Source organism: Oppia nitens, unplaced genomic scaffold (assembly GCF_028296485.1).
Source record: "Oppia nitens isolate AA-2021 unplaced genomic scaffold, nextdenovo-longstitch-racon4-pilon3 scaffold15_pilon_pilon_pilon, whole genome shotgun sequence".
NCBI classification, from domain to species: domain Eukaryota; kingdom Metazoa; phylum Arthropoda; class Arachnida; order Sarcoptiformes; family Oppiidae; genus Oppia; species Oppia nitens.
The window spans coordinates 1,861,853-1,877,512 of record NW_026533194.1 but is presented as its reverse complement, the minus strand read 5'-3'; the positions used below and the strand labels follow the sequence as shown (position 1 = coordinate 1,877,512).

The window sequence follows — 15,660 nt, the reverse complement described above, 5'->3', positions numbered from 1 at the left end:
TTGATTAGATTTTTATTGATACCGGTGCGGACACTGTTGTATTTGTACAATAGATACGGTATGTATAACCACATGAATAGACTGGGTATCCATACAAACCACGTATTCAGCATACATGAGCTCAGTGATGGTCTGCTAGTAAACCATACAATTTGTTTATCCTATAATAAAAACATATTATTATTTTATTATTATTATTAAATTTTATTTTCTATTTTATTAATATATTATTTTAATTATTATTATTATTTTAATGCTTACCAATAGTTTATCATTACATATATTTTCAAACATTGTTAAATATTTTTTGAAACTATTTGTTTAAATAAATATTATTAATTTTTTCAACAACAAAAAAAATCAATTTCATTTTAATTCATACAATAATTAAATTAGAAATAATATTATTAATTAAATTAAAAATTTTTATTACAATGACAACAGCATAATTGCTATAAATATAAAAATTGTTTAATCACATTGAATGAGCATTAAATTGAATTTATTGTAAATTTAATTTACACAGTATTATCATAAAAAAAAATAATTTGTAATATATATATATATGTAAGACATATGCGAAAAATTAACACTAAACAATAAATACTATTTAAAAACCAGTTGAAAATGCTAGAAAGCATTATCTAAAACAAATTTTTATTACGCAAATTACTTTTTATTATCATATAAACAAAATATTTACTCATGATAACCATTAGACCATATGAGTCATATTACTAAACTATTAAGTGACAATTTTTATGATGCAATATTTTTAGTGATGCAATATTTAAGATGCAATATTTGTCGTTATGGAATATATATGATGCAATATTAATGGATATTTATCCACCATTTTATAAAAAAATTATTGTTATAACTTAACATTGTAATTAACTGCATTAAGATGTTTAACTTACATTTTGACAACTAAACCTTAGTTTTTTTTTAATTTATCTGTTCCTTAAGAGATATCAAAATTTTATTTCTTATTCCTATAACTTACTTTTGATGCTTTATTCAAATTTAAACTTTAAATTTTTTTTACTAATTTTTTTGTACTTTGGCCGCCATTTTTTCTATGTTCTTGAAGAGATATCAAAATTTTAATGTTGATCCCCTATACCTTATTTTTGATGATCTAACCGAATCTGAAATCAGAATTTCAAAATTCGAAGTTCGAAAACCAACACACACACACACACACACACACACACACACACATAGAATCCATAAAACAAATTTTAAAAATTTGTTTGAAAAACATTTCTCAATATATCTATTTTGTTTATAATGTGTTGTCCACTATAGAGACAACTGCTTTTAATTAATGTTTTATATTTTCTCCCTATCAATGCTTATTTGTCATTTAAAAAACAAATTTTCAAAAAGTCATAAATCTAATACTTCCCGGATAGCGATTTATACCAAAATTGATTTCAGAGTAGAAGAGCTATAAACAAATAATAATTAATTGGGTACAAACTTTGTACAACCAAACACTAATGAGTAGAGCATTTATTTCACAAATAACTTATATTTTTAGTGATTAAAGATATTAACAAATAATTAGATATAAAAGCAATTGATTGAAAACTAATAATTATATCAAAAGTTTTAGTCACATAAACACTTATAACAACATATTTTTAAAGGTAGTTATATATTATCAATTATTAGCACATATTTCGCATATAACTGTAAAATAATAGTTGAATTACATTTTTATTATGTATTATTTGTGTTGAAATTTAAAAAAATAGTATTTTATATGAATGCAAATTTATTTGTTATTTTTGTAGATTAATAACATAATATTTATGATATATTTTCAACAATTTCCTAATGTCTACTAAAAGACAATAGGAGTGAAAGCATTATTTGCATTAATTAAAATTTATACCAAAATTTTAAAAGCTAAATATTTTTATATTATGTTTTTTAAGTTTAAATAAGAAAAATATAAAATATTGTTTTATCATTAATTGTAACACAAAATTACTTAATTGTAATTGTAATTTTAAATATAATCACATATTTAGACTTTTCAAAACAATTATAAGCACCTATTTTTACAATTTTAAGCAAATATAGTCACATATTTTCATGTTTTAAAGCAAATATTTTATTGAATAAAACCAGAATTTTAGTCACATATATCTAAAGTTATTACTAATGAGTTACAGACCTCCAAACATGTACCCAGTGTTGCATCAAGACTCCAGTCCTCCAATGGAGTACTAATTGCAACAATGAATCTGACCTCTGATTGGTAAGTACCGGAGCCATCAACTTCAACATAATTGAGTATAAAACCAATCATTAATGAGATCCCCATATGAGGATACAGGAGTCACTTTGAGATCTACTCATTTTTATCTGTTTTATCCTGTTTTTTACATTCAATAATTGTTAACAATTACTATATATTAATCTATGTATTTAATCCTATTGTTTAATTAAAATAATAAATTACAAACTTATATTAATCCAATAACTGGTGTCTCAATTCATTTTACCACCATTAACATCATCATCATCTACAATCAACTAATAGACTAGTGGATCAACTAGGCGACTGCACATCAAAATACTACAGTATTATATAATAATACTAACAATAAAACTGCTAGTCTTATATATATATATATAAATAATTGATTAATTAATTTACAATAAACTACATGAATTATAATAATTGAATTTTAAATTGTATTATTTGTTTAAAAAAATGCATTTTAATAAAATAATTTTTGTATTGTTTTATTGTTTTAAATGTGTTGTTTTACTTACTTAAACGGTAAAACACACACACATTTAATTAACAACTTATTTATAAAAATAAAATACAATTATTGTTAATTATATACATAATAAATTATATTATACTATAAATTAAATAATAAGATATTTTTTCCACTAAATTATTTATAAGTCAATTTTAAAACTATTAATACTATTAATATAATTTAAAAATTATTTTTTTTGAATTAAATATATAGTATACAGTATATACAGTATATAATTTATAGTTATCTTAACAAATTTTATTTTAAAAAAATATTGATTAAATTTACGATTAATTTAGTATTTTAATTGAAATGTATTGTTTTGTTTATCTGATTAATAGTAATGTCGTTTAAAGTGTAAAAATGATTAATTAAAAAAATTCATAATTAATATATATACAGTATAATTGTTAAAAATACTAAAACAAAAAAAAACAATCTTTAATTTTTAACTTTATGTATTAGTTTTTTTTATTAATTATTAATTATCCAGATTATGATGTCGTTTAGGCTAAATAAAAATAATTTAAATAATTAAATAAATTTAAATATAATTACTATATTATCATATATTTCTAAATAATATATATATATATATATATATATATATATATATATATATATATATATATATATAATACCTGTTTGTTGTTATCAATGCTTTCATCATTACTGTCCCTATTATTTAATTGTCTTTTATTAGTAATAGTATTATTATTATTATTATTAGTCAGCACTTGGTGTGTATCGGCTGTAGTCGACCGGTTGTGTTGGTTATCATAATTATTATCATCTACTGGTGCCAATTGATAACCACCACCACCAACACTGGTTCCTTCACCAAATTCATTATTTAGGTTTACTACAAAATAAAGCACCGGTAGTTAATAATAATAATAATCACATTTATCTGTCATATATTTGACTATCATTTTTTTTAAAAAATTTCTTTTATTACCCTCTTTTTTATATTCATCTGTGTTATCGGTGTCGGTGTCGGTGTCGATTTATTTTTGATTCTCTATGCAATTCTAAACGTTAAAAATTTTTACCTAAATTTTTTTTAACTTTAGCCGCCATTTTCTCCATGTTCCCGAAGAGATATCAAAATTTTAATGAATGTACCCCCCTATACCTTATTTTTGATGATATAACCGAAACAATACTAACAAATATTATAAAGATAGGTGCAAAAAATATGGGAATAAACTAATTGTGTTTAAATTTAATAGTTATTGATTTAATAAATTAAACATTTATTGCAGATTAAATTAATTATTTATATATAATTATAGAATAATTACAATTAATAATTAATTGTAACCCGATTGGCCGCAAAACCATTTTCTATTCGGGTATTTCTAATGAAAACATACAGAAAAACATTATGTCTAATCGGGAGTATGACTTCCCGAATAGAAAAGTGTATTGCGGGTAATCGGGTTAAAATTAATTATAATTATTTTGATATTATATATATTTATAATTTGATGAGCAATAAAGTTTAATTTATTAAATCAATAAATCTTAATTTTATTCCACAATTAGTAAATTCCCATTTTTTTTGCATCCATCTTTACAGTAAACAATTTTTTAATGTGTGTGATTTGTTAACACCCATTATTATGTACATCAATGTTTAAATTAATTAATGTTAAAAAAAACAATTTAATCGCAATAAATAAAAAATGATTTCAATTGGCGTTATATTTAAAAAAAATATTTCGAATAGTTAGCTAGTTAATTTTAAAGGTTATAGTTAATAGTAGCAAGCTAAATAAAAATAATACTAATAGTTTTATTTGTGTCAATTTAAAAAAAAATTAATAAAATAAAATTACACATTTTATATTATTGAAAATATTTTTTTTATTATTAATATTTTATAATTAACTTTTTATATAACAAATTATTGATGATTATTTATTTAAATTTTTTTTTCCATACAAAACTATTGATGTGTAATATTTGAAAATTATTTTTTTGATACAAACAAAAATAATCAGTCAATTAATTGTAATAATAATAATATTAAATAACAACAAAATGATAACACAATGTGTGTGGTATGTATGATATTACTGTATTATATATCATATATCACAGTATTAATTAATTAATTAATTAGTTTACAATTAAACTAAAATAAATTTTAATTTATAAGTTTTAACTTGTATTATAAGTAAAAAAAAATAATTGTATTTTTAATAAAATATTTTTGTATTGTTTTGTATATTACCGGTAAATATATTTTTTTTACTTAAACGTAAAAAAAACATTTACCGATACTTACGGTTAAAAAAATACAATTATCGTAATTATACACAAAAAAAAACAAAAATTATTACAACAAATCAAATATATTTTTTTTAACACTAAATTATTTTCAGTCAATTTTGTCTGATATTAATATATTTAGAAATCATAATTTTTTTTTGAATCATAAAAAATATATGTATAGCTGTCTCAACTTAAATAAAACAAAAAAAATAATGAGTAAATTAACGATTAATTGGTATTCAAAATCCATTGTATTGTTTGTTTGATTGATTGACTAATAGTAATCGAGATTCAGATGATGTCGTTTATACTATAAAATTAAAAATACATAAAAAACAAAAAAAGAAAACAAATAAACAAAAAATTTACTGATAATAATCATTTGATTGATAAGCACCGGTAGGTGACCACCGGTGGTGATGATTGTAATCACTAATAACAACCTGTTTGTTAGGGCTATCGTAGTCGCTGACAAGAGATCTTTTATTGGTAGTATTTTTCGCTGGACTCCTGTAGTCGATATCGGCCGCCGATTCGGTCAATTGGTCATAACTATCGGTCATAACACAACCACTGGTACTACTATTATACCGTTGAATGGCTTCCGATATCTTGGAATTGATGTACAAATAGCTAACTGTCAGTGAGGGTCGTTTGGTTCGTAGGACTACCAGTGCGTCGGTTAGTCGACTTTCATCGGGTCTATCAATGCTAAACAAGTAGGAGTTGGTAACGTTTGGTTCAGTTGTTATCAGTGATGGTATGATATTAACAAATTCCAGACAGTATTTAACTATACGGGCCTTACAGTCGACGGCCATATCATAGGCGCCGATATTCTGTGTATAACAACAACAAAAAAAAGAGTTTACCGAAAATATTTAGTAAATTTTTTATTAAAAAAAATGTCCACAATTTCAATACCTGTGCGCAAAATATAGTCCAATAGCGTAGTACATCCTCGCACTGATACGGACGCCACTGTTCGACCAATTGTTGTCCGTGTTTTACCCGAAATCCTGTTAACGACATAACTTCGGCAACTTTCCGATAGAGACCGGTATTGGTATCCATTCGACAGTGTTTTTGTAGGGCTTTGATCACTTGAACCATCAGATTCAAGCACTTAAGTTCATCAATACGGCCGACCAGTTCCAGTTGTAGACTATTTAGCTTCAAATTGGTATTATCTGAGTGTATCTGATTGTCGATAGTCTGAACCAATTGGTGTTCATCAGCTGATTTGACTCTACCCAGACATCGGACAAACTTTTCACGGGCTTTGGTTAACAGTTTATAGCGGGCATTGTTTGTCGTAAATATGATCTGATTGTAGGCCAAAAACAACGGGAACTGTATCTTAGCCGATTCAAAGTCACGGCAATTGATTAATGTCTATATAATAGACAAAAAAATAATTTTACGGTAATTATCGGTAAAAACAAAATGTCAAAAAAATTTTTTTACTTTTAAGTATAGTTCGGTAAACCTATGATAGGCCGACTCCCACCAGTCGATGGACTGGGAGTTAAAACCTTGAGTTAGCATACGATTGTGTACAACAGTACACCATTCGTAGGTTGATATCAGATCGCAATACGACTGCGACAGTTGCAAAATCACGCGCATCATTGACTCGTATTTTTTGACGTCCGATTCGCACGTAATCAACGGTTCGTTCAGCGAATCGGATAGCGATGGTGTCGATAGGACTGTACGATCATCAGCTGCTGCTGATGCTGAGGAGGAGGAGGCACTGGTAGATGATAATGTTGTCGATGATGATGATGCAGATGATGATGGTGGTAGTGGTGTTGTTGGACAAAGAGTCGATTGAAAAACATTAGTAATAGTAGACGATTGATGTAATGATGGTTTAAACTTTTTGGCGAAACGTTTGTCGACTATTCGAAAACTATTAACAAATTTATGAATTGGCGGCGATTTTTGGTGGTCACTGGAATTTGTCGGCGATTTTCGGTGGTCACTAGATTTCTGGTCACTACTAGTAGTCGTAGATTTTTTCGAATATTTTTGTTCACCTTTTTCGATGTCATCCACACTATTATTCGACCCTTTAGTCGATGATTTGTCCGCTGTTTTTGACGACTTTTGGCTATCAGAGGAGGTCGTCGACGCCGTAGCCGACGCACCGGTAGTTGACTTATCGGACGGTTTGATAATCTCGTCGATAATCAAACAATCGTCGTCTTGTTTATAACTATTCAATTGCTGAACCTTTTGAACCGAACCGACAATTGTATCGAAATTTTTTTCATTTAATCTCAATCTTCGCTGAACTTTACAGCCTTTCAGTGATCGTCTGTCAATTGATTCCAGTATTTTCGTAATCTTGACATTAGAGTAGAAAACAGCGTCCAATCGTATAGTTGTTATAATATTCAGAAATTCAAACAAATATTCGGTAACTCTATAGTAGTGTTTCAATGCTTTCTTATAGCTATCTAAATGCTGTCCACAAAAAATTAAAAGTATACAAAAAAATACAAACAAAAATATTATTAGTTATAATTAGGGTTCGGTTAATTCCCCCCCCCCCCATCCACAGGAAACATAAGGGAACTGTTAGGAAAATATGTAATAATTGAAGGGATTCTGATCCTAATCCTAGTTATAAAAAACAACAACAAAATAGTCAAACAAACAAAAAAAATACAATAAAAACTCTCAGAAAACCTTATCATAAAATATAATCCACGCTTTGAGCAGTTGTTCGCAATCGTCGGCCGATCGATAGACACACGAATCGGCCAACAGATTCGATACTTTAACATAAAGTCCCGGTTCTTTGTAATGGCTTTTCAAGGCTGCGATAGCCTGAGCTATCAAATTGAATGTCTTGATTGCCAATACATTGTTTTCCACTTTCATTTGTAATTCATTGTAATCTTTGCGATATTTTTCCTGTTTCTGTTGCGAACTGATTGTCTTTTTCAGTGTTTCCAAGTCGTCCGCTTCGATCGGCGGCAATGTATTGGCCATTATTTCCTGAGACCACTTTCGTTCAAAATTTTTGACAAACAGATGTCGACCGGCCATCAGTTTACGGTATCGAGAATTTCGTTGATTAAAGTAAAGTGTGTTAAACTCGGAAAAGTAGACGAACTGACTCTTGGCTTCGGCAACGGTCTGATACTTGTGTAGAGACTGTGAGATACAGAGAAAAAAACAATTAAAAATTTTATCTTCATTTTCATCTATTAATCAATCAATCAGTTAATATTACATCAATATATTTATCGACATATAGTTTGTAACACTTTTCCCAAACACATGGATCATAGTTTTTGAAGCCTTTCGAAGTCATTCTCTGGTGTATCACATGAAGCCATTCAAAGTCAACAATCAGATCACAGTTATTGGATGAATAGTCTTTGATTACGTCCAAAAATAATGAGTATTTTTCGCGAATTTCGTTATTCAATTCGCTAATCAATAGATGTTCACTACTACTACCACCACTAATGGTGACGGCACCGGTAGTTTGAGGTACATTTTTTGTCGACGATGATGGCGGCGGTGGTGATGGTGTCAACCGATCCTTATTATTGTTAGTATTATTCTGACGAAAACAAGGTTTTGCCATTGAAATGTTCTGTTTATAATCTTTGAGTCGTGGATCAGATGATGATGTGGAGGAAGATCGCGAATCACTGGTTTGACGCTTATTATTATTATTATTATTCTTGTTGTTCAACAACGGATAATGAGGTATTCGCCGCGGAGGATATACCGGTAGTCCCGAAGCCATTAGATGTAGCTTATCGTTTGCCATTTGACGATTAGATCTGGGATCTCTCAGATGCGGCGCCGGTGTTGGAGGTGTTGGCGATGACGGTGACGGTCGTACTAATCCGTGGTGACTGTGCGGCGGCGGCTGCAGTACTACTTGTACTGGTGTTATCACTTGCGGCTGAGATTGTAGTACGGCTTGCGGCCGAACGGTAACTTTGATGGCCGAACCAGATTTGATTGGTTCGTCAGCCGACATAATATCAAAGTATTTCTTGTAGTGACTGCTGAACAGCTATAAAAACAGATAAAAACAAAGACATCATTAAAAAAAAGCTGATCCACTAATAGCTATCATATGATATATCTGAAGACAAATCAAATGCATGAAAAAAATACCTGAAACTGATGCGACTGAAAGTCGACGGCAATATCGAAACGGCCATCGATTACGGGTATAATCTGTTGGATCTGTTTCAAGATTGGATCAAATCTGGATTCAGATTTACAACCCGCTGGCCGTTGAATGTCAAACACTTGGCCTTTGTATAGCCATTCACCGAATTTTTGGCCACTCATATGAGTTGCTGTTTTTTGGTGGTGGTGATGGTGGTGATGGCCACTTGAGTTAGTATTATTATTATTATCACTTAGCAGAGCTGATCCCACTTTCAACTAAAACAAACAAACAAAAAAAACTAAAAACTAAACACCAATTACTGTATAATATCAATGAGTTGTTTGTTGTTTTGAATTACATTTTTTTATTACTTAATGTTTACATTAGATAAACATTTATTAATTACAATACTATTATATTATTGATGTCATTATTATTATTATTATTATTGTATTAATAATTTTTAAGCGCTATTTTTGCATAAAAAAATTCAATACAAACATTTCAATGACAATTATAATATATATATACATATAGTGTATAAACGAGTAACATATGGAGTCAATATGTTATGTATGTACTGTAGTAGTAATAGTATTAAAAAAATATATGCGTTATTGAAGTATAGAATTTTTTTGCTGTAATTTTAATATAGTATCAAAAAATTGTGATTATATGTACAGTACAGTAAACTGTAGAAAACACTAACATCAAAAAGTACCTATTTTGTAGTACACTATACAATTAATTTATAACTATTTTATATAACAACAACAACAAAATTAATCGTAACGTTGTTTTTGTGTAGAGTTTCTGTTAATATTATATGTATAATAATAATGTCATACATATAGTACAGTACATACACCACAACAACAATAATAATAATAATAATAATAATAATAACAACAAAACAACATTGCATTCAATATATTGAATGATATTTTTATTTTAATTATTTTTTTTATTGAATTTTAAAGACAACAACAAAAAACACATGTATTTTCAGACATCACTGTTGTATCGCTGACCGCCAACCGATCGATCGATCGATGACATCGACACCCGTAATGGCCAACAATAATAACCCGCCGACGGCGGCGCCGACCATTAACGCCGAAGTCGAAGAACTGGCCTATTATAGGAAATACGTGGACCTATTGGAGACATATAGGAAATGGTTGATCATATTTACCGATAATGCCGGCGGCGGTGGTGGTCATCACCATCATCTGATCCAATTGAATGTTGTAATGGATTTGGAAAAACAGTACACAAAGATTGTCAGACCCGATCATCAATTGGTCCATAAGATGATGAACACCATCGGTTGCGGCAGCGGTGACGGTGGCGGCGCCGCCACCACCACTACTGTTGCTTCCGCTACAGAAACCAATCGATTTCGGCCATCAAATGGTCACCAGATGATGATTGACGACACGCTTACCGATGTGGCCAACACAGTCGTCACCACAAATAGTCCTACAAAAACCATTGATCAGTTGTCGCCGACAATTGATATCGTCGACAGTATCGGTGTTGATGATAGTGGTGGTCAACAAAAGACTGGATCCGCTGTTACTATTAGTAATGATGTGGTGATGGATGATGAAGACAATACTGTAATTGTTGTACCAATCATGCAAACAGTCGATGAAGTGGTCACTACTACTATTACTACCAGTCCTATCACTACTACAACGGCTATCACAGCAGCCGCGGCGTCCACTACTGTCGCCACCATTAGTAAAGCAGCTCAACAACAATCTTCGTCATTATCATCGCCAACGATGATGTGGCCGATAACGACTAGCCATTTGTCGTCGCCGTTGTCCTCATTTCAATCGATTAGCAAAAGTTTTAATAAAACAACCGATAATTTTACGACAACCACAACAACAACATCAATGGCTAAAACAAAGACAACTGCAACGACTAAAACCGTCGATAGTAGTAGTGGTGGTTATCGGCAGTCTTTGTCGACTAAAAGTAGTGGTTCGACTGCGACGGTATCGGTAGACAACAAAACAGATGACCATCGACGGTACCAATCGTACAACAATAACAACAAACGGTTGACTACAACATCTACTACTACTACTAGTAGTAGTAGTAATAGTCGAAAGTCTGCAACAGTTAGACCATTGGTGTTAAACAATTTTGTAACCAATAATAATAATGATAATAGGATTAATACCACTACTCATGAGTCATCGTCACTGTTGTCGCCGTTGTCGGACAATCGCAGTACTGGCGAAAGTACCGACAGTCTGGACGATATCGACTGGAATAACGAACCGTTTGGCTCTGATATTGCCGCCGCCGCTGCCAAACGTATTGAAACACCTGTTGCCGATACAGTGTTGTCGATGAAAAAGTCACCGCCGATGACAACGGTAACGAAAAAAGTTTTCAACAAAAATGATGGTACTGTTAGAGTAGTATCGTCATCAACATCATCACCGCTGGCCATCAGTAGTGCTACTACTGCTAATAGGTCTACTGTGACGACCACTACCGCCAACAAATCATCAGCAACATCACCACCGGTGGTGGTCAGCAGCACTAGTAGACCGCCAGTGGCCAACATTTCAGCCAACACTAACAACAAAACGCGGACGAAGCCGGTGCCACCAGTTATCACTTCATCATCAGCTTTGGTCAGCAGCACAATCACCACTACTACTGGTGGTAGTAGTAGTAGTAGTAATACAGTCAATCTTACCATTACTACCAATACCAACACCACCACTGGTGGATCTGCAAACAAATTGTCGGCAAAAATCGCTAGCACTGCCATAAAAACAATAACTACTACTACCGGTAATACTGGTAGTAGTAATACAGTCAATCGTACCAATACTAACACCATCAATGTACGATCGGCAAACAAATTGTCGACAAAAACAACCGTCACCCGTAGTATTCCTAGCACTGCCCTATCAACTACTACTGTTCCTACTACCGGTACTACAACTGGTCCGCTGCTAAACGTTAACAAAAGTGCTATTACCTATAGTCGACTTAGTAGTAGTAGTAGTAGTACTACAAAGTGCAATGAATTGCCACCGATGACGACGGCACCGCAACCATCACCACCAGTACCTCCAATTGGTCACAACATTACTAGTATTAATAGTGGTTTAAAGCCATTAGTGTCCAGTGGTCAGTACGTATCTATGGTCGATACCGACGATCCATTGATTTGTGGTAACTAATTGTCTTAAATGTCTATTATTTATATCTATTTTATTAATTTAGTAAATAATAAAATGTTTGTTTTTTTTTGATTTATTTTTCCAGCGATTCACCAAAATATCGGTTTACAGACAGCCGGCACAACGGCTGTCGGCTATAAATGCAATTACAATGACTGTACGTTTATGTCGCCGTCGATGGACACCACCCGACAGCACACTCATCGTCATCTCGCAGACAATCCGTTTATATGCGATCTGTGCGACAAAGCCTATCCGTTTGCCGACTATGAACGCCATCAGCTATTGATTCATCCGCAATGCGGCAACAAATTGTTAGTCCGATGTCGTTACCGTGGTTGTCACTACTGGACCGGCAGCAAAGATCGGCTGGTTATGCACTGTAATGCTCAGCACAGCAGCGGCAAAGATGATGAAACTGTTGGCGACTGTCGACGCGAATCGTTAAAAACTTGTTTGAAACCAGTCATCACTGCACAGTCCGATAGGACAACAACAACAACACCAACACCTGTTGTTAGCCGAGAATCAGTTGTCGACGGGTTAGTCAATCATAAAAAGTTTAGACCGAATTCGGCTGTAAAATCGCCACCAAAACCAAGCATTACTAAACCACCGAAGATGACATATTCACGTAATAAGTCGTCGATGTCGTCGTCATTGTCATCACCGATGATGAGGATGATGGTTAGCACCACTGGTATTACTAATCTAACTATTAATACTACTAGTATTACCACTTCTCCTATTACCGCTGCTACTACTACTGCTTCTACAACTACCGGTTCTGTTTGCTCTACCACAGCATCTGCAGCACCACTAAAACAGTATCGAACTATATTACCATTAAATACTACCTCAACAACAACAACAACAACATTGACTACCAGTGCCGACACCACTACTATCGCAACCACTGAGAGGTCCGTCCGCTGTCAGCACTCGGGTTGCGAACTACTGTTCAAAACGACATTCACAATGAAAGACCACTACAATCGTATTCATCGATCGGATACCTATGAATGCCAATGGCCAGAGTGTACGGCGGGTCGTTTTAGCTCACGTCGCGAGCTCAAGGTTCACGTTGACCGACATATGGACAAACAGAATACGTTAGGCAAACTTAAGTCGGCACTGGCCAGTGGACAGTATACACTACGGCCGAATAGTTCAAATCATAATAACTGCAATAAAATGTATTCCGGTAAGTGTGTGTGACTGACTTCAATGACAACTCCCACCCACCCTTCCATACAATAAGCTAACTGTCCATTGATTTTTTAATTAGCCGTTATCGCTGCGAATAGCAATGAAAAATTGGGCTTCAAGTGCAAGCATGGGGACTGCAATTTTAATCATATCTACCAGTACCTGATGAGACAACATTACGCTACACACTACACCAAAACCAACAACAACACCAACAATGGTAGTCAATACCAGTGCGATATTTGTGGCAAAACGTTTGCCCTTAAGATCTATGTTAGACACCATCAGAATAAATATCATCGAAAGCTAAGACAGAAGTCGAAGTCGAAGCCGAGACTTAAGAATAATTCCGATAAAACAATTGTTGTACAAAACAATAGAAAATTGCGGCCAAAAACCAGTAGTCGTAGTCATCGATCATCGGCTCAGAGACCACTTGCAGAGTCACAAACTACTACTACCAGTGCCAACAAAGTTACTAATAATAATAATAGTAATAAAAGAAAACGGTATTCATTGCGTACAAAACTAAAGCCAAAAATACCGGCAACAGTGGTATCGTCGTCGTCACCGAAACAACAGAGTAGTCCGAAAAAAGTGGACAACGATAACGGTGGTGGTGGCGGCGGCTACAGCTGGAAGTGTCGACACAATAACGGCAACTACAGGTGCTCCAAGACATTCACCAGCAGTGCATTGCTTGAAAAACATAAGACAGAGGAACATATGATGAATAGTAGTCCAGTCATGGTATCATCGGTTCCGCCGCCGCCCACTCCGGCACTGGCATGCAATTGGAAGGGCTGTACAAAACGTTTTGACAGCCAAACAGAACTTCATTTACATCGACGTTCGCATAACCGTAGCTCACGACTGACCTATCAGTTGCGTACCGATAAACCGTTGGCCCGATCGCGACAGCTGTCGTTGGCTGACCCGAAACGGTCGCCGTCATCATCATTATCGACGGCGGCGGCGGTGGCGGGAACACTGAAGGGCCGATATCGTTGTGATTACGAGGGCTGCAATAAAAGTTATGCATTCAAAGAGACACTCTATTTACACTCGAAAAGCCATAAAAATAATAACTATAATCTGAGAAAATAGTTACCAATAATAATATGTCTTATAGTAATAATAATAATAATAATTAATGTTTTTATTAATTTTTTTTTAAAATAATTATTTTATGATTTTTTCTTGTATCTCATTATAGAATTCATTACACATTTTCTACAACAAAAATAATTTATAATATTGTTTTAGTATTTTATTTTATTATATTGTTTTTTTTTTTGATTGATTGATTAGACTTATAATTTTTTAATTAGTATTATAATATTTTTTTAGTTTGTTTTTGCAATACATATATTTTATTATTATTATTATTATTAATTAAATAAATACAGTAGACAAATAAAATGTATTAATTTTATATACAGTAATCATTTTAACTGTATTTACTAATAATGTTACAGTATATATATATATATTGATAATATAAAATTTATTATTATTAAAAAAACAATTATATTTTTAGATTTACAATTACCACTCTATAGATCTCATTGATTGTTATAAATATTGTCAAATTGTTATATATATATTTTTATATTGAATACATAATAAACATTAAAATTAATTAAATAATTGAATTTATGTTTGGATTAAATTTCTAATAAGTTTTAATAAATAATTAATAAATAATAAAAACTTAAAAATAATAGAAAAAAAATTACACACAAATAAAACTTAGCTAGTTAATAAAAAATTAAAATCAAAATACTGTTATATAATAATAATTTGCATGAAAAATAATTATTTAAATATTCAAAAAATATATCATAAATTAGTTTCAATTTACAATTGATTATCACAATCATCATGATTTTTATTGTTAATTGTATCATGGTGATTATCAATAGTAGTTTTATTATTATTATTATCATTAAACTTGCTAACATATTTACCTAGATAAATAATTATCACTAATAATACAATACTGGCCACT

At 31.6% G+C, this 15,660-nt stretch overlaps 3 protein-coding genes across 4 annotated transcripts; 2 read left to right on the top strand and 1 right to left on the bottom strand.

Annotated features, from left to right (window-relative positions):
- Positions 1-5,254: 5,254 nt before the first annotated feature.
- On the bottom strand, positions 5,255-9,616 carry LOC128963106 (uncharacterized). 2 transcript variants are annotated; one of them, XM_054309582.1, is made up of 7 exons: positions 9,222-9,616; positions 8,317-9,117; positions 7,767-8,237; positions 6,537-7,541; positions 5,994-6,464; positions 5,439-5,908; positions 5,255-5,379 (listed from the first exon to the last, which is right to left on the bottom strand). In XM_054309582.1, exons 1-7 carry the CDS (start codon positions 9,399-9,401, stop codon positions 5,361-5,363), a joined length of 3,417 nt encoding a protein of 1,138 aa, XP_054165557.1. In that variant the 5' UTR covers positions 9,402-9,616; the 3' UTR covers positions 5,255-5,360. The 2 variants fall into 2 exon arrangements, with proteins under 2 accessions (XP_054165557.1, XP_054165566.1); XM_054309591.1 differs by having other exon boundaries at positions 5,513-5,908.
- Positions 9,617-10,140: 524 nt separating this feature from the next.
- Positions 10,141-13,306, top strand: LOC128963122 (mucin-2-like). The gene is made up of 3 exons (XM_054309602.1): positions 10,141-12,432; positions 12,526-13,127; positions 13,246-13,306. Exons 1-3 carry the CDS (start codon positions 10,275-10,277, stop codon positions 13,261-13,263), a joined length of 2,778 nt encoding a protein of 925 aa, XP_054165577.1. The 5' UTR covers positions 10,141-10,274; the 3' UTR covers positions 13,264-13,306.
- LOC128963472 (uncharacterized) lies at positions 13,261-14,756 on the top strand. The gene is made up of 2 exons (XM_054309984.1): positions 13,261-13,644; positions 13,729-14,756. Exons 1-2 carry the CDS (start codon positions 13,419-13,421, stop codon positions 14,754-14,756), a joined length of 1,254 nt encoding a protein of 417 aa, XP_054165959.1. The 5' UTR covers positions 13,261-13,418.
- Positions 14,757-15,660: the final 904 nt, after the last annotated feature.